General features: G+C 49.9%; 1 protein-coding gene across 3 annotated transcripts; it reads left to right on the top strand.

Annotated features, from left to right (window-relative positions):
* The first annotated feature begins 14,477 nt into the window (after nt 1–14,477).
* AMER3 (APC membrane recruitment protein 3) lies at nt 14,478–24,110 on the top strand. 3 transcript variants are annotated; one of them, XM_010378687.1, is made up of 2 exons: nt 14,478–14,715; nt 21,071–24,110. In XM_010378687.1, exon 2 carries the CDS (start codon nt 21,090–21,092, stop codon nt 23,673–23,675), a length of 2,586 nt encoding a protein of 861 aa, XP_010376989.1. In that variant the 5' UTR covers nt 14,478–14,715; nt 21,071–21,089; the 3' UTR covers nt 23,676–24,110. The 3 variants fall into 3 exon arrangements, with proteins under 3 accessions (XP_010376989.1, XP_010376991.1, XP_010376990.1); XM_010378689.1 differs by having other exon boundaries at nt 14,692–14,847; nt 21,071–23,675; XM_010378688.1 differs by lacking the exon at nt 14,478–14,715 and adding an exon at nt 15,318–15,407 and having other exon boundaries at nt 21,071–23,675.
* Nucleotides 24,111–27,440: the final 3,330 nt, after the last annotated feature.

The following is a 27,440-nucleotide window of genomic DNA, read 5'->3' as shown; positions in this document are numbered from 1 at the left end:
AAATTGATAGATGAGGAATGCATTTGACCATGTGAGAAATATAGTTTATTTACATAGTTGTTGAAGAGTTTGAGCTGCCACAGATACATGGAAAATTAAATAAACAAAAAGAAGCAATGATTAACTCCAGGAAAACAAAAAGTACAAGGAAAGCAGCATGATCCCAGTACACTACTGAGTTCATCAGTGAATAATACTGACATTATCATAATAAGAATGCAGCACTGATTTTAAAAAAATGAAAGTTGTAAAAGATACCTCATTCCTAATACCCAAAGACATGTGGAGCTGTTTGGGGGGCAGGGATGGATTTACCCCGAGTCCATCCCTGGGCTTCTTCCTCCTTATGAACTCATTTCCTGCTCAAAACCCTTTGAAAAGCCTCTACTTCTAAAATGTTGGAGTGTTTCCCATTTCTCCTCTAAAAAGGCACCCAAAAGCAACCAAGAAGAAGAGGAACAGAGACAGAGATGCTACTGTTGATAAATCGAAGAGACATCTAAAATTCAGAGCCGCGAAATAGAAGGGAAGACTGCCAGGCGCAGGCACGCCAACCAAGGCATGGCGGGGACTTGGGGGAACCTCGCCCCTTCAGAGCTCAGAGACAGCCAGCACAACATGTGTTTTTTTTTTGTTTTTTTTTTTTTGAGACTGAGTCTCTCTCTGTCGCCCAGGCTGGAGTACAGTGGTGCAATCTTGGCTCACTGCAAGCTCCACCTTCTCAGTTCACACCATTCTCCTGTCTCAGCCTCATGAGTAGCTGGGACTACAGGTGCCTGGCTAATTTTTTGTATTTTCAGTAGAGACAGGGTTTCACCGTATTAGCCAGGATGGTCTCCATCTTCTGACCTTGTGATTCCATCTGCCTCGGCCTCCCAAAGTGCTGGGATTACAGGCGTGAGCCACCACGCCCAGCCCCAGAACATGTTTTTTAAGGTTAAGGTACATCTTAAATGATGAACCAATGAAGGTCGACAGAATCTGAGAGCACAAGATGGAGCTGGGGCTTCCCAGTACTGGTGTGGTTGGGACATAGGGTGATGGGCTGTGCCAAGGTCATGAAGGGAAGCCACGTTTGTCAGGAAAAGCCGGTGGTTTGCAGGGGCGCAGGAGGGAGGCCTGTACTGAGCTGCCTGAGCTGCCTTTGGGTGCAGATCTGAAAGCTGAGGATTGATAAAGCTAAACACAGTGGCCTCACGCCACATGTGAGGACAGCCCCAGACCACTCTCCATGGAGCCCCCTGCCAATAGCTGCTTCCGGAGGAGCTCAATCAGAAGGAAGCTAGCAAAGCTGCTATGCAAAGCCATCACTACAAAAGGGGATGTGGGAAAGAGGAGGACAAACACTACCACAAAAAATGACAAGTATGTAAAGTAATTCTATTGGTTCATTCTCGCACTGCTATAAAGAAATACCAGAGACTGGGTAATTTATAAAGAAAAGAGGCTTAATTTGCTCATGGTACTGCAGACTGTACAGGAAGCATAATGCTGACATCTGCTTGGCGTCTGGGGAGGTCTCAGGAAACTTATAATCATGGCAGGAGATGAAGAGGGAGCAGGCGTGTCACATGGCCGGCATAGGAGCAAGAGAGAGCTGGAGGAGGTGCCACACATTTTTCAACAACCAGATCTCAAAAGAACTCACTATGATGAGAACAGCACAAAGAAGATGGAATCCACCTCCATGATCCACTCACCTCCAACCAGGCCCCACCTCCAACATTGGGGATTACAATTCAACATGAGATTTGGGTGGGGACACATATCCAAACCATATCAGTAATGCATATGTTAATTAGCTTGACTTAGCCATTCTACAACACATACATATTTCAAAACAACACATATAAGATAAATATATACATTTTATTTGTTGATAAATAAGTAAATTCATTAAAATGCTATGTTTAAAAAGTTTTGCCAAACATAAACAGGCAGTGTAGTTCACCTGGAAACTACACCACTCCACAGATAATTGATTTGATTTGATTTCAGATTCAAAGGAATGAATTCAAAGGTGAGTTTGTAGGGTAGCTGCTGGACCAGATGACTTTACAATTGTCCCTTCTAACTCTCCAGAGGACTCCATGGCCCAGGAGCACCACCAACAAAATGTCAACCTTTGGTCTGCCTTCTTCATATCCTCCAGGGAAGTTCTGACCAATTTCTCTTATAAGCTTCCCACATTGTCCAAGAAAATTTCCACAGTCCTCCAGGATGAATCTAAAGGAATCTTGACCGTGCACAGTGTATTAGTTCATTTTCACACTGCTATAAAGAAATACCTGAGACTGGGCAATTTGTAAAGGAAAGAGGTTTAATTGACTCACACAGTTCCACATGACTGGGGAAGCCTCAGGAAACTTACAATCATGGAGGAAGGCAAAGGAAAAGCAAGGCACGTCTTACATGGCAGCAGGAGAGAAAGAAGAGTGCACTGGTGAGCTGACAAACACTTTTTAAAACCATCAGATGTCATGAGAACTCGCCAACTATGACGAGAACACCAAGGGAAAAACTGCCCCCATGACCCAGTCACCTCCTACCAGATCCCTCCCTCAACATGTGGAGATTACAAATCGAGAAGAGATTCGGGTGGGAACACAGCCAAACCATATCACACCGGCAGGAAGTTTTGTGAAACAAGCCCTGAATGCCCAGGGAGCCTAGCCAAGCTCAGAAGGCAGCAGTTGGGAGGAAGGGAATGGGTTCTTGTGGGTTTGGTTTAAACTATACTCTAGGTCCTCCCTACTCAAAGTGCAGTCCATGGAGGAGAAGGAGGAGGAAGAAGAGAAAAGAAGAAGATGACTACGATGACAACAAACAAGTAGTAGACGAGATCTTGGGCCAGAAAAATTCTGCCCTGGATGAAATGCAAACTGAGATTAAACAGTTCAATTTTGACTTCAAGCGAGAGAGAGAGAGAGAGAGAGAGACAAAGAAAGAGAGAAAGAAAGAAAGAAAGAAAGAAAGAAAGAAAGAAAGAAAGAAAGAAAGAAAGAAAGAAAGAAAGAAAGAAAGAAGGAAAGAAAGAACTACAAAGTGTTCAGTGAAGCAATAATTTCTGCAAAACAATAGCAAAAACAGAAAAACATGAGTGCATGGAAATTACAGCAAAATAACAAAAGGAGAAGGAGCATGAATCAGCAGAGCCTAAAGAAAGTAGAATTAAACAATTGTGGAAACAAAATTAAATAGGAAGCTGCACAGAGAGAGTGGACTCTGCCATTCCTGGTGAGGAAGGAAGAGGACAGCAGGGGATGAGAGGATGCTAGTGAGCAGGAACTTGCAGGGCACTGGCACCCAGTCATCATGACAAATCATATTTTAATGCAAGCTTGTCTGACCTGCGGCCCAGAACGGCTTTGAATGCAGTCCAACACAAATTTGTAAACTTTCTTAAAACATTATGAGATTTTTTGTGATTTTTTCTTTAGCTTATCAGCTATCATTACAACTGTATTAGTTCGCTTTCAAACTGCTATAAGGAAATACCAAAACTAGGTAAATTATAAAGAAAGGAGGCTTAGGCCGGGCGCGGTGGCTCAAGCCTGTAATCCCAGCACTTTGGGAGGCTGAGGCAGGTGGATCACCAGGTCAGGAGATCGAGACCATCCTGGCTAACAAGGTGAAACCCCATCTGTACTAAAAATACAAAAAAATTAGCTGGGCGTGGTGGCGGGTGCCGGTAGCCCCAGCTACTGGGGAGGCTGAGGCAGGAGAATGGCGTAAACCCAGGAGGCGGAGCTTGCAGTGAGCTGAGATCCGGCCACTGCACTCCAGTCTGGGCGACAGAGCGAGACTCCGTCTCAAAAAAAAAAAAAAAAAAAAAAAAAAAAGAAAGGAGGCTTAATTGGCTCACAGTTCTGCAGGCTGTACAGGCAGCGTGATGTACAGTTCCTACATGAACAGGAGGCAGGCTATAGGGCTATATAGCATGATGTACTGATGTTCAGTATGTTTTATGTGTGGTCCAAGACAATTCTTCTTCCAGTGTGGCCCAGGGAAGCCAAAAGATTGGACACCTTTGCTTTAATGCAATATTCTTAAAATCAAAATTAATGCATAATGAACAAAATATCAAAATTTTAAATAAAGACAGAATCAATTTTTTTCCTTTTGCCTCAGCCTCCAATATGATTCCACAGAGCACTGGAGGAGAACACTGAAAGAAAAATGAGCAAGAAGAAGTGAAAATAAACACAGGTTTTAGAATAATTAAAGAGAACATCATGGAAATTGAATGGATAGTTATTGTACTTGAAAGAAACCCTTAGGTAGCCAGGCCAAAAACAAAATGGCAATAAAAACCTCAGTCTTTTTCGTAGGTATGTTGAGGTATGTATTAGCATGTGTAGCAATACCTAACTCACACGCTTTGTTTGTTTGTTTGTTTGTTTTTGAGATGGAGTTTCGCTTTTTGCCCAGGTTGGAGTGCAGTGGCATGATCTTGGCTCACTGCAACCTCTGACCCCCAGGTGCAAGCAAGTCTCCTGCCTCAGCCTCCCAAGTAGCTGGGATTACAGGCACCCACCACCATGCCTGGCTAATTTTTGTATTTTTAGTAGAGACAGGGTTTCACCATGTTGGCTAGGCTGGTCTCGAACCTCTGATCTCAGGCGATCCACCTGCCTTGGCCTCCCAAAGTGCTAGGATTACAGGCATGAGCTACCACACCCGGCCCCTCACATGTTTTTAATTTGTGTTTCCCTAGTGACCCAGATAGTTACCTCTACACATGCATAAAAAGATTGAGGTTGTGGTTGTTGTTTTGGTTTCTGGCCTGACTGAAGGGAGTCTGCTCATCCTTAATCTTAAAGATCTGCTGGACCATAGAACGGTTCCTTGGATTCTATGGTTCAGCTGAGCCTAAACTAAAATTTTAAAATAACCCTGACCAAAGGAAGTGATCACGGCCGGACATAGCACTGGATGTGGTATTGGGAGCTCATTTCTGTTCAGCCTGACGTGCAGTGCTGCTCCTGAGAGCTGACTGTGAGCGAGGAAAGAGGTTCTGGGAAAAGCGAGTGTGCATTGCCCTGCCTCTGAGAGATGGTAGCAAACACTTTAAGCCACCCTCCTTTTGAAAATAGTTTACATAGCAAGATTCAATATTGAAAATGCATCCTAAATAAGTCATTGATCAAGACCCAAAATGAAGAGAAACATGGATTCCTGGAAAGTCAGTATCAGTTTTGCCCTAAGGGCATCTGCAAAACCTCAAGGTCTAACCACTGAGAGGGGCTTGGAGAGCGGACACAGGGTCCCAGGGTGAGGAGTCTGGGAGGAGGCATTGGCATAGAGCTGGAAGACTGTCTCGGATCATTCTTGCTGCTAGAGCAACACACCACCACCTGGGCAAGGTATATGTAATATTTATTTCTCACAGTTCTGGAGGCTCAGAAGTCTAAAATTAGGGCACCAGCAAGTATGATGTCTAGTGAGGACCCAGTCTCTCTGCATCCTCCAGAGAGGACAAATGCTATGTCCTGACACAGCCAAAAGGACAGAATGACAAAGGGGGTCACATGCTGTGGGAGGCCTCCTTGATAAAGGCTATCTTCCCACCCACAGTGAAGGAGCCTCACGACCTAATCATCTCCCCAGGGCCCCACCTCTCCATACGACTGTGCTGGAGATTACATTTCTTTTTTTTTTTTTTTTTTTTTTTTTTTGAGATGGAGTCTCGCTGTGTCTCCCAGGCTGGACTGCAGTGGTGCGATCTCGGCTCACTGCAAGCTCCGCCTCCCGGGTTCACGCCATTCTCCCGCCTCAGCCTCCCGAGTAGCTGGGACTACAGGCGCCGCCACCACACCCGGCTAGTTTTTTTGTATTTTTTAGTAGAGACGGGGTTTCACCGTGTTAGCCAGGATGGTCTCGATCTCCTGACCTCGTGATCTGCCCGCCTCGGCCTCCCAAAGTGCTGGGATTACAGGCGTGAGCCACCATGCCCAGCCTGGAGATTACATTTCAAGAGGAATTTGAGAGGGAACACAAACATTCAAACCTTAGCAGAACCTAAGTGTGAAACAGGAAGTAAACCCTCAGAATTGAAGGAGTCCGTAGAAGAACCTTCCTGTGTTGAACAGTGGCTGCAGGAGAAACTCAGCTGAGACTTCATGAGCGTTAAGTCAGTCACTGTGTGGATTTGCACCTCAAAGCAGAAAAAAACCTTCGCTTATAAAATTTGTTTTTTTTTTTTTTTGAGACGGAGTTTTGCTCTTGTTGCCCAGGCTGGAGTGAAATGGCGCGATCTCAGCTCACCACAACCTCTGCCTCCCGGGCTCAAGCGATTCTCCTGCCCTAGCCTCCTGAGTAGCTGGGATTACAGGCATGCACCACCAGGCCCAGCTATTTTTTGTAATTTTAGTAGAGATGGGGTTTCACCATGTTGACCAGCCTGGTCTCAAACTCCTGAACTCAGGTGATCCTCCTGTCTCGGCCTCCCAAAGTGCTGGGATTATAGGCATGAGCCCCTGCGCCAAGCGGATAAATTTTAAATTTAAAAAGTGACGTCAGATGCGTAGAGCCCCTAGAAAACTAGAGGAAATGAATTCAAATGAAGGAAGTCAATCCCAACTAAAGCTTCATGAAATTCCCACAGGAATTTCAGAAATTCTCGAGGAAATTGGTCAGCTTACTGTGAAAAAAAATGTCAAAACTCACAAAGAAATAATACAACAGAGAACCAAGAGAAAAAGCAGAATCAGACCCAGACTTTGGATCAGACACAGAATGTGAAATAAGTTTAAAGGGCTTAAAGAAATAAAAGAGAGACTTAGAAATATGAACAATTAACAAGACACTATAAAAATTAACAGGCAGACTTGAAGGGGGAACGGAGAGACGAACAACATTTTTTTTTTTTTTTTTGGAGACGGAGTCTTGCTCTGTCGCCCAGGCTGGAGTGCAGTGGCCGGATCTCAGCTCACTGCAAGCTCCGCCTCCCGGGTTCACGCCATTCTCCTGCCTCAGCCTCCCGAGTAGCTGGGACCACAGGCGCCCACCACCTTGCCTGGCTAATTTTTTGTATTTTTAGTAGAGACGGGGTTTCACCGTGTTAGCCAGGATGGTCTCGATCTCCTGACCTCGTGATCCGCCCGTCTCGGCCTCCCAAAGTGCTGGGATTACAGGCTTGAGCCACCGCGCCCGGCCACGAACAACATTTTTAAAAATGCGTTATATTGTAATTGAAATTAAAAACTCAATGGACAGCAAAAAAGCTGCCACAAAAAATAATTGAGGAAATATAAGATATATCTAAAGAAATTATGCATAACCCAACCAAATAATAAATCAAAAAGATTTAAAAATACGTTTTGAAGAGGGAGAGTCATGGAAAGGAGATTGAGAAGATTTAACATAACTAGATTCCAAGAAGGAGTAATAGGGAAATGAAGAAAAAGCAAAATTTGAAGAGATAAAGCCTGAGAATATTCTACAATTATTTCAAGGTGGTAAGCCTCAGATCCAGGAAGCAATCGGCCCTAAAAAGGGATACATAAAAAGAAATCTGCAATAGACATGTTACCAGGGAAGTTGGAAGCAACAGAAAGAAAAGATCGACCATTTACAAAAGATCAACAAATAACCGATGACGGGTATGTATCGTTCAGAAGATGAGCAAATCACCCAGTGACCTTTCACATTGTTAGTTATCTCTGCTAAGACCTTTTTCTGGGCATTGGAGCATCCTCAGTTCATTCCCAGGATAGGCCAGGAGTGTGTGACGCCTACAGCCCCTGAAAGCAGCCCTTGGCCCATGATGAATGTTAAATATATGGCCCGCCTTCCTTTCTCCAGGTGTGGATAACTCAGGAATGCTCTAGATAGCCTCTTGGAGTCTCACAGGGAGACTGAGGGCCAGCCCCCGACAGGAGCAAATGGCCTGATAGTGTCCCCATCCGCTGCCTCAGCCCCACTCACTGCCAGCGCTTCCTGACATCACATCCCAAACTAGTAAGCACCCACATCATCAGGGCCAGCTTCTGGGGGAACCCAAACAGGACAGGCTCCAGCACAGCAGCCTTCTGCACCCCTCACCCTCTCAGCAGGCCATTTTTCCTAAGGAAGCCCTCCTTCCACCTCATTCTTTTTTTTTTCTTTTCTTTTTTTTTTTTTTTTTTGACAAAGTATTGCTCTTGTTGCCCAGGCTGGAGTGCAGTGGCACGATCTCGGCTCACTGCAACCTCCGCCCTTCGGATTCAAGCAGTTCTGCCTCAGCCTCCCGAGTAGCTGGGGCTACAGGCACATGCCACCACACCCAGCTAATTTTTTGTATTTTTAGTAGAGATAGGGTTTCAGGATGTTGGCCAGGCTGGTCTTGAACTCCTGACCTTTAAAGTGGATCACTTGCCTTGGCCTTCCAAAGTGTTGGGATTACAGGCATGAGCCACCGCACCTGGCCCACCTCATTCTTTTTTTTTCTTTTTTTTTTTGAGACGTAGTCTCGCTCTGTCACCCAGGCTGGAGCGCAGTGGCGCAATCTCGGCTCACTGCAAGCTCTGCCTCCCGGGTTCACGCCATTCTCCTGCCTCAGCCTCCCGAGTAGCTGGGGCTACCAGCACCCGCCACCATGCCCAGCTAATTTTTTTGTATTTTTAGTACAGATGGGGTTTCACCTTGTTAGCCAGGATGGTCTCGATCTCCTGACCTGGTGACCCACCTGCCTCAGCCTCCCAAAGTGCTGGAATTACAGGCATAAGCCACTGCGCCCAGCCCTGCCCACCTCATTCTTTAGAGTCATGGCCTGGCCGTGACACCAGCCCCCAAAGGCACGGTGGCCAGGTCTGTACACATCCAGCCCATTCCCTGCATAGCGATCCCAGGAAGAGGTGTCCCCACTAGTGACTTCTTCTGAGGAAAACAGTCATGCAGGGTGAGAGTTTAACCAAGGACATGAGGGATCTGCTCAGCCAGCAAGGCTCAGGGCAGTTGGGGCAGGCGTCTGCCTCTTCTTTCAGTGGACTGCAGGGGCCGAGTGAGATGATGTGCATGGACACGCTGCAGACTTTCCAGGAGCGCATGCTGCTTCACACACGCGCCAATGCTGGCTGCACATCCACTATGCACACAACACTGTTGGGAAGAAAGAAGAGCAGTCACTCGACCCAAAGCAGAAGCAGATGACGATGATCGTGACAATTATTACAGCAATGATGCGAGTAGGAAAAAGCAAGTTGTAACTAAAATCATAGGTAAAAACTACATGGAAGACATCAGGAAGGGCTGGAAGGAAGTTAATATATGTGAAGGCACTTGCGCTTTTGGGAAGAGGGAGGGTATATTATACCTCCTAGCCATCAGGAATTTTTCAGCTCCATTATAGTCTTATGGGACTAATTCTGTCATTGACCAAAATGCCATTATATAGCACATGATTGTGTGTGTGTGTGTGTGTGTGTGTGTGTGTGTGTGTGTGTGTGTGTGTATTGTATGTGTGTTTTTAGGTTTTTTTATATCAACCATGTTGGTTTATAAAAACTTAGAAAAAAATCACAAGGCTACTCATAATTCCACCACCCGAATACAATCTTTTAAATATTTTAGTGTATATTTTCAAGTCATTTTGTTAAATATATTTATTTTACAGAATTAAAACCAGATTATATGTATTTCTTCTATGCTGCCATTTATTTAGAAACATTTCATGAGTATCATTTCATTTCCCAGGTTAAAAAATATGGTGTCCAACATATTTTCAATGACTGCATAATTCCCCACTATATGGATGTAACCAAAATTTATTTAACCATTACCAGTTTGGGGGCCAGAAAACTATACTCTGTGTTAGACTGCATTATAAGTAATGCCATTATAAGCATCCTCAAGGTTTTTGTATGTCTAATGGTTTCCCAGCCTCTTAGCCACCTTATTTTTCTCCATAACTAGCCAACCATCTTGTTTATAACCAACTTACTATACATTTATTTTATTTATGCCTATCTCAATCAAAATCTAAGCCCCTTGAAGGCAGAGCTTTTCATCTGATTTATTCCTAATGCCAAGCACAGTGCCTCAGATGTCATAGTCACCAAATAAATACTTGTTGGATGTGGATGGATGCATGAATGGATGGATGGATAAACAGAGGGATGACATGAGAGAAATACGGAATATGATAAAATCCTGGAAAAATGGGCCAACAGAGTCAAATGCTTTAATAGAGGGATTAGGGAGAGGAGGAGTTTGTGTGATTCTCTTGGTGCCAGAAAACTGTTCGTGCTTGTGGATGCCAAGTGTGGGTGGGGTTGGGAATCCACACTCGTCGGCCAGGGGCTCTTTCAGGCCCCTCCACCTCCCCCTTGTTGAAGTAGACCACCCCCAGGTTCAACCAGTTTCAGACTCTATCATTTTGCTAACCCAAGCCTTTTTTTTTTTTTTTTTTTTTCTTTTTTCTTTTTTAAGACGGAGTTTTGCTCTTGTTGACCAGGCTGGAGTGCAATGGCGCAATCTCGGCTTGCTGCAACCTCCACCTCCCAGGTTCAAGTAATTCTCCTGTCTCAGCCTCCTGAGTAGCTGGAATTACAGGCTCATGCCACCACACCCGGGTACTTTGTGTATTTTTAGTAAAGACGGGGTTTCATCACATTGGTCAGGCTGGACTCTAACTCCTGACCTCAGGTGATCCACCCGCCTCAGCCTCCCAAAGTGCTGGGATTACAGGCGTGAGTCACCTCGCCTGGCCCCCAAGCACTTTCATAGGTTAAATGAGATTGTGCCAAATAAACTGTATTTCATTATTTTTTCCCCAGTGTTTAAGGCCATGGTTGTTAAAAGGGGTGATAAAAACAAGAAATATAACTAAGCCAGAGAGCCTCAACATAAAATTTTAAAATAAAAGGGTTTGGGCTGGGCGTGGTGGCTCAAGCCTGTAATCCCAGCACTTTGGGAGGCCGAGATGGGCAGATGATGAGGTCAGGAGATTAAGACCATCCTGGCTAATATGGTGAAACCCCGTCTCTACTAAAAAATACAAAAAATTAGCTGGGCGAGGTGGTGGGCGCTTGTAGTCCCAGCTACTCGGGAGGCCGAGGCAGGAGAATGGCGTAAACCCGGGAGGCGGTGCTTGCAGTGAGCTGAGATAGCACCACTATACTCCAGCCTGGGTGACAGAGCGAGACTCCGTCTCAAAAAAAAAAAAATAAAATGAAATAAATAAATAAATAAAAGGGTTTGAATGCTTATAAAAATAGGGACAAAGCTACAGTAATCAAAACAGTATGGTACAAAGACAGACAAACAGACAGATAAAATAGGATAGAGAGCCCAGAAACAAACCCTCAGGTATTTAGTCAAATGATTTTCAACAAGGATGCCAAATCCATTCAATGGAGAAAGGACAGTCTTCACAACAAATTATGATGGGAAATCTCAACAGATTATGATGGGAAAACTGAATAGTCACATCAAAAAATGAAATTGGACTCTTACCTTATGCCATATACAAAAATTAACTAAAAATTGATCGAAGAGCTAAAAGTATAAAGCTTTTAGAAGAAAACCTAGAAAATCTTTGTGACATTGGATTTTGCAATTATTTCTTTGATATGGCACCAAAAGTTCAAGAAATAATACAAAAAATAGATAACCTGGACTTTATCAAAATTAATGAAAGCCACTCATCAAGAGTGACAAGGCAATCCACAGAATGAAAGAAAATATTTGCAAATCATCTATTGGGTAGGGGATTAACATCCAGGATATATAAACAACTCCTAGAACTCAACAATAAAGACAAACAATCTAATTAAAAATGGAGAAAGGACTTGAATAGATACTTCGCCAAAGAATATATATAAATGGCCAATACGCATATGAAAAGATGCTCAGTATCATTAATCATTAGGAAAATATAAATCAAAACCACAATGATGTACTACTTCACAATCATCCTAAAAGATGACTACTATTTATAAACGAACAAAAACACTCAGAAAATAACATGTTGGCAAGGATATGGAAACATGCTCTGCATTCCTGGTGGGATTTAAAATTGTACACAGTGGAGAACAGTATGATAGTTCCTCAAAAAATTAAACATAGAAACCATATGACTCCAACACGGCAGTTCCATGGTTTATATTCCAAAGAATGAAAAGCAGGAACCTAAACAGATATTTGTACATTGCTGTTTATAATAGCATTATTTACAATAGCCAAAGGTGGAGCAACCCAAAGGGTCCATTGACAGATGAATGGATAAACAAAATGTGGTCTCCACACACAATGGAATAATATCCACTCTTAAAAAGGAAGGATATTCTGACACATGCTACAACATGGATGTACACTGAAAACATTATGCTAAGTGAAATAAGCCACAAAAAGACAGACACTGTATGATTCCACTTCTGTGAAGTACCTAGAGTGGTCAAAATCAGAGAAAACTAGAATAGTGGTTCCCAGCAGCTAGGGGGAGAGGAGAATGAGGAGTTTTAGTGCTTAATGGGCACAGAATTTCTGTTGGGGTCAGGAACGTGTTTTAGCAATAGACTGTGGTGATGCTTGCACAACAATGTGAGTGTAAATGTCACTGAACTGGACACTTAAAAAGGGGTAAATGGTAAATTTCATATTATGTATATTTTACCACAATAAAGAAAAAGAAACCAGCCAGGCGTGGTGGCTCAAGCCTGTAATCCCAGCACTTTGGGAGGCCGAGGAGGGTGGATCACCTGATTTTGGGAGTTTGAGGCCAGCCTGACCAACAAGGAGAAACCCCATCTCTACTAAAAATACAAAATTAGCCGGGCGTGGTGGTGCATGCCTACTCAGGAGGCTGAGGCAGGAGAATCACTTGAACCCGGGAGGCAGAGGTTGCAGTGAGCCAAGATCACACCATTGAACTCCAGCCTGGCAAGAAGAGCGAAACTCCATCTCAAAAAATAAAATAAAAAATTTCTTTAAAAAAGAAAAACCAGCTGTTCACTGTTTAGAAAATACGAAAGAAAGAAAAGGTTTTAAATATTGAAAATTTTAAAAGAAAAAGCAACGGCTCAAAGCAGTAGGTCTGATGGTACCCCACAAATGCAGCTGACCTGACTGGCACAGTGGATGGCCAGTTCATTTGTGCCCATAGAAAATTCTTTGGCCTGCCAAGAAAGCAAGGGGTGGTGTGGCCAGAAGGTCTGAGACCCTGGGGACAATCAAGTGACCAGGAAGCTAGTTCCAGGAAAGAAAAGGTTTACCGCCACTGCTCAAAAACACAGATAAGAAATCTAAGTCAATGTATTATAAAAATAAAATGTAAGTTCACATTAGAATATTTAAGAAAAATCATTCAGTGGTATCTGAACTGGGTAGCCTAGTGTAAAAGATTTTTCCAGGGGTCCTTGGGGAAGACTTGATCCTATATCTTGGAGAAATAAAAAATTTAAAATATATATTTTCATGTTATCCAAAAGTTAGGGGTGTTTGAAAACTCTCTGAAATGACAAAGCAGAAGAGTTGGAACAGTTTGCACTGGCCGAAGGATGACCGCGTAAGCATTGAATATGAGCAACTATCACTCACTGGGAGAAGCTGAATCTGTAATTATCCTCAAAATTACATGATTTTGGCCGGGCATGGTGGCTCACGCCTGTAATCCCAGCACTTTGGGAGGCCGAGGCAGGTGGATCATGAGGTCAAGAGTTCGAGACCAGCCTGGCCAAGATGGTGAAACCCTGTCTCTACTGGGAAAAAAAAAAAATTAGCCGGGCGTGGTGGTGCACGCCTGTAGTCCCAGCTACTTGGGAGGCTGAAGCAGGAGAATCACTTGAACCCAGGAGGCAGAGGTTGTGGTGAGCCGAGATTGTGCCATTGCACGCCTGCCTGGATGACAAGCACGGAACTCCATCTAAAAAAAAAACAAAACACGATTTTATAAGAAACATAAAAAGATCCTTAAATGCAAAAGGGGAGAGCGTCATAAGGGAGGCTAATGCTTACTAATTTTAACAAGAGGAGGACTGTGGGATCTGAGGGAGTCCTACCCCTGACTTTGGGTGTACGTGGCAAGGAGGCAGAAACCGCCTTGTGTCCTACTTAAGAGAAAGACAGGGAACTCCCACAGCCAGGATCTGCCAAAAAAAGGTCAGGACTACCAACAACATGGGCGAGGGGGCCTCTGGGGTCACGTTGTTAGTCGCTGCGTAGAAAGAGGGCTCGAATCTAAAAAACGCAAGAAGGTAGGTCACCCAAGGGTGGGGAAGGTCCTGGCTGGAGGATGAAGGGGCCTCTTGCCTCTGGGGCGAGACGATGTCAAGGGGAATGACAAACCAAACCAATCCAAAGCCAGGGGACTCTGTGTCCTGGGTTCTCGGACAAGGTGACTGGGAGGGAGCCCACCAAGCTCAGGGAAAGGCCTGGCCTCCGTCATCCACCTGCCCTCTGCCCTCCCTTCCACCTCAGCCTCAGTGTGGACCCGGGACTCCTGCGTCCTCTCGTCCTGCTCCGCCTGGGCACACCACTGCCGCGAACCTCCTGCTGGCATCAGCCCTCCCCAGCACCGGCTGTGCGCTCCCGCCCCGCCCCCCGCACACACCCCCGCCCCACACTCCCGGCGCTGCCGCCTGAGCCTTCCTGGAGTTACTTAATCCACCCCAGCCCCAGGCACTGAACCGCGCGTGCAGACCCCTCGTCCTCAGTTCTGCGGGGAGAGGGTCCCCACAGCATTTCTGCTCCTCCCCCAAGACTGCGGCAGGGCACAGCACCAGCAGACCCCACACAGTGAGTACCTGTAGGGCAAGTGCCTCTTTCGTTCTCATTAATAATAGAGTCAGGTCCCTTCTCCACGGGAAGACCCTGCCTTGCAGCCCCAGCCTGGCCTGCCCCTTCTTGCAGGCCCGCTCCGAATCCTGGGTAGGACTCGTGACGAGGCACCGGGTGGCCGAGCCTTTCCGCCAGCGTTGCGGCCGGCTGGGCTGGCGCTCTGGGCTGAGGGGGAGGGGCTCCCACACCTGTGTGCTCCCGGGAGCGGGGACAGCGGCGGGGGCGCCCTGCGCACGGGGGCGAGGGGAGACGACTGCGCCTGAGGGAGGCACAGCCGCAGCCAGGTGGGAGGCAGAGACACCGAGAAACAGAGACCCGGCGATACGCACAGACAAAGCCGGCCCGATCGCGGGCCGAGCGGCGGAGCACGGAGGCTGCAGCCTGGCGGAGCAGCCCCCACCACCCCTGCGCGCCGGCGCCGACGCCCTCCCCGGCCCGCCCCTCCCGCCGGCCTCCGGCGGCTTAACCCTAGCCTGCCCGACCCCGCGGGGCAGCTGGAGCCGCGGTGGGTGGGTGCGGGCGCCGGGCCTCCCCCTCCAGGCCTCGGCGCGCGGCGCCGGGAGCTGACCGTGGTGCTGAGCGCGGCTCGCGCTCCACGCGGTGCCCTACCCTGTCGCGGCCGCGCCCTGCTGGACCGCCGGCCCCCAGCGGTAAGTCGCCACGGCCCCGAGAGGCTGCGTCGGTCCTGCCCCGCGGATGTGGACCCTGGGGGGAGGGCGAGGATTGGGGAATTTGGTGCGTTCTCTGGCGCGATGGACGAGCTGAGTGCAGGAAGCAGGGTCGACACCCTCCACCCGGTGGTGCCCGGCGCAGTCAGGGGCCTGGGGGCGGTGACCCTTTTAGGTCTGGGCTAGGGAAACGAAGAGACCCTCCGCCCGCGGATGCAGGAGCTGGGGAGAGCCACTATGGCCGTGAGGCCCATCTCCTTGCCCCTGGGCAGTCCAGAGTCGCCCTCCGAGGACGTGGGCCAGGACCTTCCCTCCCCAGAGGGCCCTTTGTCTCCCCAACGTGGGGGTTGGGTGGCTTGGTGGTGCTCTCACAGCAGATTCTATTTCTGCTTTATTCTCCATTCCCACCCCCAACCCCCCCTCCCCAGAGCACGGTCGCTTTCCCTCCCCACAGTGGCCCTCACTCCAGCCCTCCCATGACAAGGCAGACTACTACTGAGAACGCTATTGCCCCATAGCTCTGCCACCAGCCCAGTTTCCAGAGGTTCCTGGGCCTGCGCTTTTTTATCACCATACACTCCTTTGTATCGCACTGCTGCGACTTTCCTACATACTGGGGAAGGCATAGAAAATACCAAAACTATTAGCCAAACGTTTTATGTCTCAAGGCGTTTCTGTGGCATGTGTATTCCTCCAGGGTTTTTATTTTGCTCCATGAAATCAAACACCCAGACACTTTCATGTTAAGAAAGGAAAGAAAGGCACAGAATTACCTTCTCAAAGTAAAAAGGAAAAGCTGGGCAGCTAAGCCTGAGTTCATCATGTAGAAAAGCAACCAGTATAATAACTTCGTTTGCCCAATTTGCAATAAATTCATGTCTGTGTGTGCTGTGTAAAGCACTGTGATGGGAGGTGCACAGCCACAGGAGTCTCTGCCACCACCTTCTCTCCCCTAAACCCTGCTTGGGCTCCTAACTCGCCTCCGTATCTCCACTGTCCATTTTCACCTGCATCTTTGAAAGTGAGAATTGGCCCCTGTCACTTGCCCTGGAAGGCTGGCTTACCGTGGCTTGCAGATAAAAGCAGGGCCCTCACTGAGAACTCAGGTCAGGTGTGGTGTGCGCAGCCCATCTCCAGGCCTCATCCCTCTGGCTTGCTGCTCTGGCCACTTGAGCCGCTCTGGCCACTGGAGCTGCTTTCAGATCCTTAAATATTCTCCTTCTCTTGCGCCTTGGGGTTTTTCTGAAGGGTGTTCTGTCTGCCTGGAATATGCGTCCAGTGTCTTTTGCCTAGCTGTCCTCTTCTGTCTTTTAGGGTTTGGTTTAAATATCACATCCCTGTAACAGAATTACTTAAGTAAATACATTGTGTGGTCTCTGTTCCCACGGAACTTGCAAGTTCATCTTAGAGATGAAAGACTCAGCCCAGGGCCCTGGTGTCTTAGAAAATGATGCACATAGGCCGGGAGTGGTGGCTTGCTTACACCTGTAATCCCAGCACTTTGGGAGGCCGGGAGTGGTGGCTTACACCTGTAATCCCAGCACTTTGGGAGGCCGGGAGTGGTGGCTTACACCTGTAATCCCAGCACTTTGGGAGGCCGAGGCAGGAGGATCATGAAGTCAGGAGATCAAGACCATCCTGGTCAACATGATTAAACCCCATCTCTACTAAAATTAAAAAAAAATTAGATGGGCATGGTGGTATGCTCCTGTAGTCCCAGCTATTCAGGAGGCTGAAGCAGGGGAATTGCTTGAACTCAGAAGGCGGAGGTTGCAGTGAGCTGAGATCATGCCACTGCACTCCAACCTGGAGACAGAGCAAGACTAAATCTCAAAAAAAAAAAAAAAAAAAAGTAATAAAAAATAATATGATGCACATAATAAAAAAAATTAGCTGGGCGTGGTGGCACACGCCTGTAGTCCCTACGACTCGGGAGGCTGAGGCAGGAGAATCACTTGAACCCAGGAGGCGGAGGTTGTAGTGAGCCGAGATCCGCCACTGCACTCCAGACTGGGCGACAGAGCAAGACTCTGTCTCAAAGAAAAAAAAGAAATAAATAAAGAAAAAGACAAACAAACTAAAAGAAAATGATTCACATAAACTGTATCACAGAATTAAAATCTCAGAGTCTGCATCCTGTTTAGGGAACTTAGGTATAAACATTTGACAAAGATGTCTCAAATATAAAATAGTGCATTTAATTAAGTAATAGCTCACCGCCTGCTATAGCTGGAGTCCCAGAACTTAAAAGAATTTTCAAGCTCGTTGGGGAGTGAGACCAAGCACCAGAATGAATAGTTGGTGGTTGCTGAGCCCCGCAGACAAGAAGGCACCCAGAGGGTAGGGACAGGTCTGAGCCCTCCTTGGGGGACGGATATGGCACTTGTGGGAGTGGACCTGTCATGTTTCTTGCTGGGGTTCCACTGACGGGTCTTTAGCCACAGGGTTACAAAACAGTGTGCATTTTTGCAACTGAGAACCTGGGCACATTTGGCCTCTGCCTTCAGGCAGTGACAAGGCCAGCATCTGGCTGTCCACATAAATCCCACTCTGCCCCCAGAGAACTGTCACAGGAGTTGACTTCTCAGCCTGCCTCCAGCCAAGCAGTGGGCCCTCCAACTACCCAGGGAGTTCCCACTCCCATCATAGGTCACACATTTCCAAAGAGACAGGTTCCGATAAAATATTTTAATATGGATTTGGACTGGACCAAACACAGACTAGAGTTCATGGGATGCTCCAGTATTGCTGCACCTCTGGTTCATCATTCTGTGTCCTGTGTTATTGTCCTGTCTCTATGCAAAGTGCTCAATCAACTCAGAAGATGGGCTTGGCATTGTTAGTGTCACTGAGTCCGGCCATCTATAGCAATGACAGCTATTTTAAAGGATCATTTTTCAAGTTCAGAGTGGAGTGAAATTTCCAACTGTTCATGATTTTAAATCAGTTGACTGTTATGAGAACTGAGAAACTGGTAGTTTTATTTATAGACATCTACATCAAATAAAACATTTTTGTTCTTGCAGTTGCAAAATTCTGCACACAGTGAAATAATCCTTGCTGTGCCTGGCTGAAGTTATTTCCAATAGAATGTCAATCAAGATTTTTTCCAAAACATAGAAAAGAATAAGGGAAATAGAGATCTCATCATGAATATTTCCAAAATTTCCTGCCATGGGAATTATTATTACCTTCAATTATAATTTTTCTAAATTTGTGTGAGCTACCCTTCTTGCTTTTAATCTTCACTTTCATTGTGTTTTACAATATTTTTCATGAAAACACATTTATTATTCTACTTTTAGATTTCCCACAAAAGAGTCTGAGCTGTTGGTTTATAGGCTGTCAGGTTCAGCATCAGATAGACCTGAGTTCAGACCCCAACTCTGTCACTTAACACCTGTGTGACGTGGGTCAGTTCATTGACTTCTCTGAATCTGAATTTATCCTTTGTAAAATGGGGGTTACAATCGTTTGCCCCTCATACGGTAATGGGCCAAGCTGTCCATCTGGTTAGGTGGGTGGAACCAAGACTCCAGCCAGCGTCATCTGAGCCACAGTTTGGAGAGTAAGCCCTGCGCTGTGTGCGGCAAAGCCCGGCAGAGCTGGGGAGGCCTTATCACGGCTGCAAAGGATTGTGCCGAGCGGAAAGTCTGCAGGTGCAGGGTGGGTAAGGCTTAGGCATGCACCATTTGGCATGAGGCCGAAAAGCCAGTGTGGCTGCTCAGGGCACTCTCCCTCTGCCCAGGGTGCCACCAGCAACAGCTGAACTGCAGCCAGAGCCCAGCCCAGGTTCTGTGGCTCTCCTGGCATGGTGCCTGCTTCTTCTCATCCTCCAACCAAAAGTCTGAGGTGCTCCTCCAAGGGGAGGAAGCACTTCCCTCAGGTGGGAGCGGGTGGAGGCTGATCGGCTTGACCCTGCCAGCCCCTGCAGTGCCAGCTCTTCCACCCCTTCCCATCTTCTTGGCCTCAACGTGCCCACTGGGCTATGAGGCAGCCCCTCGCCCTCTGGGTCCTCATGAAGAAGCATTTCAGGGTCTCTGGCAGGTAGCTGCAAGGCTTGCTTGGGGTGGGGTAAGAAAGACACACAGGCTGATGGAGCCCCAGGTCATGTTCATGCCCTGCTGCAGGCTTCCTCACAGCCAGGAACTGGGGGATCAGTGCAGGGCTGCTTCTGGGTAGTCCTTATGGAGGGGCGAAGGAGCCAGCCACAGTTTCTCCCTGGCCAGGACTGACTGTCAGGCCACTCATTACCAAGACAGGTGGAGACCCTGGCAGACAGGGGTGTTTTGGGTGAAAGGAGCAGGCTGAGTCCAGGGCCATGAGGACATGGTGAGGGGAACAGAGGGGAGGGGCTCAGTCTGCCCTCCCTTCCTGGGTACTGAAGGTCTCCATAACACACCCCAAGGCAGCATGTTTGAAACTAAACCCTAGCTCTTCTTTCACCTTGGCTCAGCTCCCTCCTCCTCCCCTCATTGCCCTCCTCCCGCTGTCCCATGCTGTCCCTGCCTGCTTCTCTCTCCCTGCTGTCGCTGAACCCTGGCATTCTTCCCTTTGGAAGACCCTACTACGTTACCCCTACAGCCTCCACCTGCCTTGCTCCCCATCCTCAGGCCTCTGGCAAGTACTCTTTGCTCATAACTCATTTTTTCTGTCCTCCACTCAGAGGTCAGATGCATGGCCCTAGACCGCCAACTTCATTAAAGTCCCTGCTTCCACCCACCCCTCGGAAGATGGCTGTAGCTCCCCACTGATTTCAGGGTAAGGCCGGTTGCCCTAGCTGGGCCGGGACAGTCAGTTGGCAAGCACTGCTGCCACCTGTCCACCTCCATGCCCAGGGCGGATCCCAAGACCTTTTCCCATTGAACTCAGACCGGGCATCAGAAACCTTCTCTGGATGGCACTGCAGGCATCAGTATGCCTCAGTGATGTGTGCACAAAAGGTGGTGGCTGCCTACCCTTGCAGCCCTGCCTGCCCACCCTGTGTCCCATGCTCACCTCCCACCACGATGCTCTGGTTCCTCTCTGTCCATGCTCTGCATGCACCGTGAGGTGCTGGGCTGTGTCTTGCCTGATGGCCTCTGTAGATGGGGTCTTGCCCACCCCGCCCCCATAGGCACACAGTCCTGGAGTTTGCAGTATGCACGCCCCCACAGCCCCAGCCGAGGGCCAGCTGCCTTCAGCCCTGAAGGCAGGCAGGCGTGGGTGTCCCTTTAGCTGCCTGATGAAGGAGGCAACTGCTCTAATTGGATCGTCCACCCGTCTACTCAGAAGGGCCGTGACACACACTCCTAAGGACAGGCTGCAGGTACAATAGGAGCTGTGTGTAGAATGCCGGGCACTCTGCACAGAACACGGGAGTCTGAATGGGCCAAATGAGCTAAAAGGGGGATTGGGAGAGTCAAACACTCATGGGTGCAGCAATCACCAGGCCCCAGGCAGCTCTCATTTTGGCTCCTACTGTGTGCCGTTGTCTACAAATGCAGGAGCAGTGAGTGGGCATGGCGGGGCTGCTGCTATCTTGCTCCCCCGCCTGCAAGGAGGCCCCTACAGAGAGCCAGCTGTGTGAGAGGGGTAGGCAGGGTTTTCCAGAGCCCAGGGTCCTCCCGTCTATGATATTGAGTGCCTCCTGCTTTCCTCCACAGCCACCGGGGCACTGGCAGCATGGAGCTGAAGAGAGGAAAGACCTTCATCAAGTCCAGCCTGCAGGTTTCCCATGAGAAACCCCCAGACCCAGCAGCCGTGGCTCCCGCCAGGGAGGGGGCAGGCCCCTGGTCAGTCCTGCCAGGAGGGCAGCAGAGGCCCCACAGTGAGAAGGGCCCCCAAGCCAGCTCTCGTGCCCAAGAATATGACAGATGCCCCAACAGAGGGGCACAGCCGGACCCCAAAGGGGTACCCGCAGGCCTCTGTGGAGCCACCATCAAACCCGTGCGAAAGAGCAAGACTCACGACAGCATGTCTGGAGCAGGCAGGGCCACGGCTGCCACAGGGCAGTTGGTGGGCAGTGCAAGCTTCCCGGGCTCCCCGGGCAGCCGGCGCATGATTGACTACCGCCACTTTGTGCCCCAGATGCCCTTCGTGCCGGCTGTGGCCAAGAGCATCCCCAGGAAGAGGATTTCCCTGAAAAGGCCCAAGAAGTGCTTTCGGAACCTATTCCACATTCGCAGAAACAAGACTGAGGACTTGGCCTCGCTGGCGGCTGAGGGGAAAAGTCTGCCCTCCCCAGGGGACCCATCAGACCCTGGGGGCCGGCAAAGCAAAGCCTTCCTCCCCCCGGGTGAGGGGCTGGGGCTGGACAGCCTGTGCCAGGACCTGTCGGACAGCGAGCTCCTAGCTGATGCATCCTTTGGTCTATGCAGGGCCCTGTGTGAGGACGTGGCCTCGCTCCAGAGCTTTGACTCACTCACGGGTTGTGGGGAGGTCTTTGCAGATGAGAGCTCGGTGCCATCCCTGGAGCTGAATGAGGGCCCGGAGAGCCCAAACCAGGCAGCTGAGGGCCTGGAGAGCAAGGTTCTCAGGGGCCCCCTCCAAGGCAGTGTGGAGCAGCTGGCCTCGCCCGCCCAGAATGAAGCCTCCGACTTCACCAGGTTCTGGGACAGTGTGAATCGCTCAGTGCGGCAGCAGCAGCGTGCCCTGCTAGGCCCGTGGCTTTTGGGACCCCAGGGCACAGACAGGGACCAATCTCGGCTGGACACAGCTGGGCTCGCTGAGCTGCCCCTCTGTCCCTGCAGGGACCCTCGCAGCGGCTCCAAAGCCAGCTCCATCGACACAGGCACCCCCAAGAGCGAGCAGCCCGAATCCGTGTCCACGAGTGACGAGGGCTACTATGATTCCTTCTCGCCAGGACTTGAGGAGGACAAGAAGGAAGCTGAGAGCCCAGGCACTCCCGCCGCCACCTTCCCACGGGACAGCTACAGTGGGGACGCCCTCTATGAGCTCTTCCATGACCCCAGCGAGGGTCCTGTTGGCCCCAGCCCAGATGATGACCTGTGCGTGTCTGAGAGTCTGTCAGGGCCGGCCCTGGGGACGCCACTGTCCATGTGCAGCTTCCGAGTGGGGGCCGAGGAGAACTTGGCCCCAGCACCAGGCCCTGACCTGCTCAGCCAGGGCTTCCTACAGAGCTCCTGGAAGGGCAAGGAGTGCCTGCTGAAGTTGTGTGACACTGAGCTCGCCATCACCATGGGCATCGTCAGCTGGCTGCGCCGAGGCCCCACGCCCCGTGCCCCACCCACCCCTGGGCAGCCTGCAGCTCCATCTGGTCCCCAGGGAGCCCCAAGGGCACCCACAGAGAAGTTGGGGGGCAGGGAGGGCCTGGCCTCAGATGCAGGCGGGGCAACAGTTTGCTCAGCACCCAGCAGGCAGGAGCTGTGGGCACACACGGGCACCACAGACCTGCTTACCAGAGAGAGCAAGGCCCTCGGGGTGGCCACACAGGGGACTGGCACACTGTCCAGGGATGACTCTCGAGAGGAAGGGACACGAAGTCACTCTGAAGACTTGTTTTCCTCTGTGGAGTCTGCAGCCACTTCGACAACAGATACTTCCAGTGAAAACAAGGCCCCAATCCCTTCTGCCTGGCCCTGCTCCCAGAAGGAGCCTGGGCCACCAGGGGTCCTGGGGTGTTTCCGAGGTCCCTGGAGGCCAGGTCACGGGGGTGGCACTCTAGATGCAGAGCCCATGCTGGCAGGCTGTGTGGCCCGCGCGGCAGCCCTGAAGATCAGCTCAAATGACCAGCCCCCGGCTGCATGGCCTCCAAGGCAAGACGTGGGCAGTGGGCTCTTTGGGCAGCGCCGGTCCAGGGGCCCCGACATTCTGGAGCAGAAACAGTCCAGCAGTTCCGCCAGCATGACCACTGTCCATGGCCTACCCTACTCGGCCAGCACACAGGACCAGAGGTGTCGAGATCATGTCCAGGACCTGAGCTGGCTCAGAGTGGAGCCCCCCGGGCTGGGTGTCCAGGCCTGGGCCTCTGTGGAGGACAAGCCCCTGCAGCTCAGCACAGCAGCTGTGGAGCAGGTGGCATACAGCAGAAAGCTGGACTCTGAGCCCCCATCAGCCCCTGCGGCCCAGTGGAGTCCCCAGGGCCACCATCCAGAAAGCCTGGGCCTCACTTTGAACCGCCAGCGGGAAGGGGGGGTCTCTGCGAGTGCCCCAGAATGCCGCTGCAGCCTCTTGGCCCGTGAGGCCCTCCTCTGTGGCCAGCCAGAAGTGGGGGCCTCCAGACCAGCCGTGGCAGAGCCTCATCTGTAGGACAGGCTCACACACACCAGGAGCTGCATGTGTCTTCATGACCACTTACAGAAGAGCCTAGGACTCAAGTCTCTATCTTTGGTCCCTGATGTGGGGACTGTGTTGGGGGGAGGGGGTGGCAGGACTCAGGCATGCAGAGGGCAACATGTTCATGTGGAGGCATCCTTGCCTGAACCCACCAGCTCAGGCAGCCCACCGCCCCCACCACCAAAGAGAGCACGAAGCTGCGGCCACCTAGCTGCTCCTCATGCAGGGGCTGGAGAGAGGGGCTGGGGCTTGAAACTGATGGGAAGAAAGAGCTGCACCTTGTACATGGGAAGCAGAGAGCCAGTGACTCTGCCCAGGGATTGTGTGTGGGAATCCCAAAAGACACAGTCCCAAATGCTATGGTCCCAAGTGTTGAGAATCCAAAATATTAAAATTACTCTAAAATCCAAAAATCACAATCCCAAAAGATCTAAATCCTAAAAATATAATTCTGGGAAACTTTTTAAAAGATATTTACAGGCCGGGCACAGTGGCTCAAGCCTGTAATCCCAGCACTTTGGGAGGCCGAGGCGGGTGGATCACGAGGTCAGGAGATCAAGACCATCCTGGCTAACACGGTGAAACCCCGTCTCTAATAAAAAAATACAAAAATCTAGCCGGGCGAGGTGGCGGGCGCCTGTAGTCCCAGCTACTTGGGAGGCTGAGGCAGGAGAATGGCGGGAACTCGGGGGGCGGAGCTTGCAGTGAGCTGAGATCTGGCCACCGCACTCCAGCCTGGGTGACAGAGCGAGACTCCATCTCAAAAAAAAAAAAAAAAAAAAGATATTTACATTTTAAAAGGATTTGAGAAACAGAAAAACAACAGAACACATCATCAGCCACTTTACACAATAAAATAGGCAATAAGACATATTTTTGCAAGCATAAACTCTCAGGTATACTAATGACAGTTACACAGGTGTGAGTTATTAGCAGACAAATTATATTCATAAACAGGTCAAAATGGGAAATGCATACATGCACATCACTATGCTTGGTAACTGCGTGCACCCGACTTGATATCTGCAGTCACGTCATGACCAGCAACCCATCTTTTGATGAAGTCATTCTACGATGCGTCACCACCACACACGTAGTTGCCCAAAGAGCGGAGATGGCAAGAACTTTCATCTCTCACAAACACAGATGTACAAAAATTACATCTCTTCATTCATGGAGGAAGTTTTGATGTTTTTATACACACGCACAACACTTACACACACAGTCAACCTGGGATGCCAGCAGGGTGGCTCAGGCCGAAAGCCTCAGGACCCAGGAGGCCATGGGTGTAAGTCCCAGAGTCCAAAGGCCAGCGAGCCTGGAGCTCTGATGTCAAGGCAGTGGAAGAAAAGGCTGTCCCGGCTCCGAGAGAGACCAGTTCGCCTTCTGTATTTGTTCCCTCTGGGCCTCAGCAGATCGGACGCTGCCCACCAACATTGAGGGTGGATCTTCCCCACCTAGGCCCCTCAGACTCACACACTCATCTCTGGAAACACCTCACAGACACGCCCAAAATAATGATCTCGCAGGTCTCTAGGTCTCCCTTAACCCAGTCAAGTCCACACCCAAAAGAAGTCCGCAGGTCCACCCCTTGTCAACCTGGCATCCGTCTGCATCCCCTTCAACCATTCTCAGTCTCCAAATAAGGCCCTAAGCAAGGTCGTAGCTCCACCCAACATGATGCCACTATCCCGGGATTGTGATTTTCAAGACTTTAGATGTCAGGGATTTGAAACTTTAGAGATTTGTGTCTTTCAATATTTCAATGTTGGGGACCAGTGTTTGGGATTGTATCTTTCAGAATAATGATCCACACTTATGTGAAGACTGTGAGGCTCAGGATGGGAGACAGATGGGGGAGCCGACCTTAGGAGGGCCCACTGAACCAGCCTCAGTCTGGCCCCAGTCTGGCCTACTTGCTGCCCCAGGACGGGTGGCTACAACATGCTGAGGGCCTGAAGGGCACCTCCTCAGGAACACTGTATTACCCTGTTTTGTGTTGCTATAAAGGATAACTGTGACCAGGTCATTTATGAAGTAAAGAAGTTTATTTGGCTTGTGATTCTGCAGGCTGTACAGGCATGGCACCAGCATCTGCTGCTTTTTTTTGTTTTGTTTTTCTTTCTTTTTTTTTGAGACAGGGTCTCACTCTGTTGCCCAGGTGGGAATGGGAGTGCAATGGCACGGCCTTGGCTCACTGCAGCCTCTACCTCCTGGGCTCAAGCAATCCTCCCATCTCAGCCTCCCAAGTAGCTGGGACTACAGGTGTGCGCCACCATGCCCGGCTGATTTTTCTATTTTTTTGCAGAGACGGGTTTTCACCATGTTGCCCAGGCTGGTCTCAATTTCCTCAGCTAAAATGATCCATGCATCTTAGCCTCCCAGATTGCTGGTTTACAGGCGTGAGCCAGCCAGCATCATGCATCCCTGTGCAGCCCTGCCAGGGCTGGCTGGACCCTCCCACCGTTGTTGATGGGCAGTGCTGGATTATTTGTCACGAGTCATCCCCTACAAACAATGATTTCCCTCCGCTTGCACTCTCTAACTAGAGCCATGGATGGCCAAATGCTCTTTGGGAAGAAGCCAGTGGATTCTCCTCGGCTCTGCCTGCAAGTAACAAAGGCTTTTGACTCCACCCCCTCCACACTGTCAGATTGCCATTCCCCTTCAGGAAAACTTCGAATGGGGCGGTGGACCTCACTCCCCAAAATGTCACAACACACATGCAGCACCCCAACATTCAGAACCATGAAGGGCGAAGGTGGCTGATGTCTGTAGGAGGGACAGGTGTCCGCCCTGGCCCAGTGTCAGGCCAGCAGGTGCAGGCACAGATGGGCCATCCACATTCTCCAGGATTAGCTTCTACCTCAACCAGCACATCTCAGCAAGATGCCAGGATGGGGCTCCACAGGCAGCCGTGAAATGGGTTTCTGGAGGAAGGACCAGCACAAGAAAAGGGGTCAGTCAGGTCACAGGCAAACTGCTAGGGAAATCCCATCTCATGCAGGGCTCCCACCAAGAGGAGCGTGCATTGTGCTGCCCTGGCTCAAGAAGAAGGCAGCACAGGATCTGCAGCTGAGGGTGGCCCTCCCACCAGGGGACAGTGATCCGTGCCTCTCCTGACTGCCTGACGCTTGGTCTCCGGTGGCCCTCTCTCACAGGGCTCCCTGAAGCCTGCAGTGAACAGGGCACAGGCTGCACATCACAGGTTCCAAAGTGTGCAGCAAGGCTTCTGACCAGGCCCATCCAGACCTGGAGCCCCTGTGGAGCCTCATCTGAGCCCTCCTCCCAAGACTCATACACAGGACCACAGCAGCATCACCGAGCCGAGCTGGGGGCCCAGATCTGCTTACCTCATCCTTGCATCAACTTCAATGCAGTTGTCGGCCCCATTTTTCAGACCTGGACACGGAGGCACAGGGTGCTGGTGTAACTTGCCCACAGTTAGTGTGTGAGGTGATGGGTTTTGTCCCCTCCCAGCTCCAAAGGCCCTGCTCTTCCTCAGGCTCCAGAACCTCTCACTGAGCTCCTGCAGGGAAGTCCCCACTCAGAGCCCTCAGCCCTTCCTGCTTTCAGGCTCCAGATGTCAGAGCACCCTTGGGTACCAGCCACAAGTGCCCCTCTGGCAGGCTGAGCCCCCAGCGGGAGGCTGCCCTGACTCAACCCCAGCCCCGGGCCTTTGTGCTGCCCCTGAGGGAGTAGCCGCTCCGTAAATCCTTGTTGTTGAAAGAATGAAGT

Source organism: Rhinopithecus roxellana, chromosome 14 (assembly GCF_007565055.1).
Source record: "Rhinopithecus roxellana isolate Shanxi Qingling chromosome 14, ASM756505v1, whole genome shotgun sequence".
Classification (NCBI taxonomy): Eukaryota; Metazoa; Chordata; class Mammalia; order Primates; family Cercopithecidae; genus Rhinopithecus; species Rhinopithecus roxellana.
The sequence above is the reverse complement of the archived record's forward strand: the minus strand, read 5'-3'. Positions and strand labels throughout refer to the sequence as shown.

Excerpts from the sequence above, each read along its gene's own strand:
- AMER3 (XM_010378687.1), top strand. The coding sequence starts at position 21,090 with ATGGAGCTGAAGAGAGGAAAGACCTTCATCAAGTCCAGCCTGCAGGTT.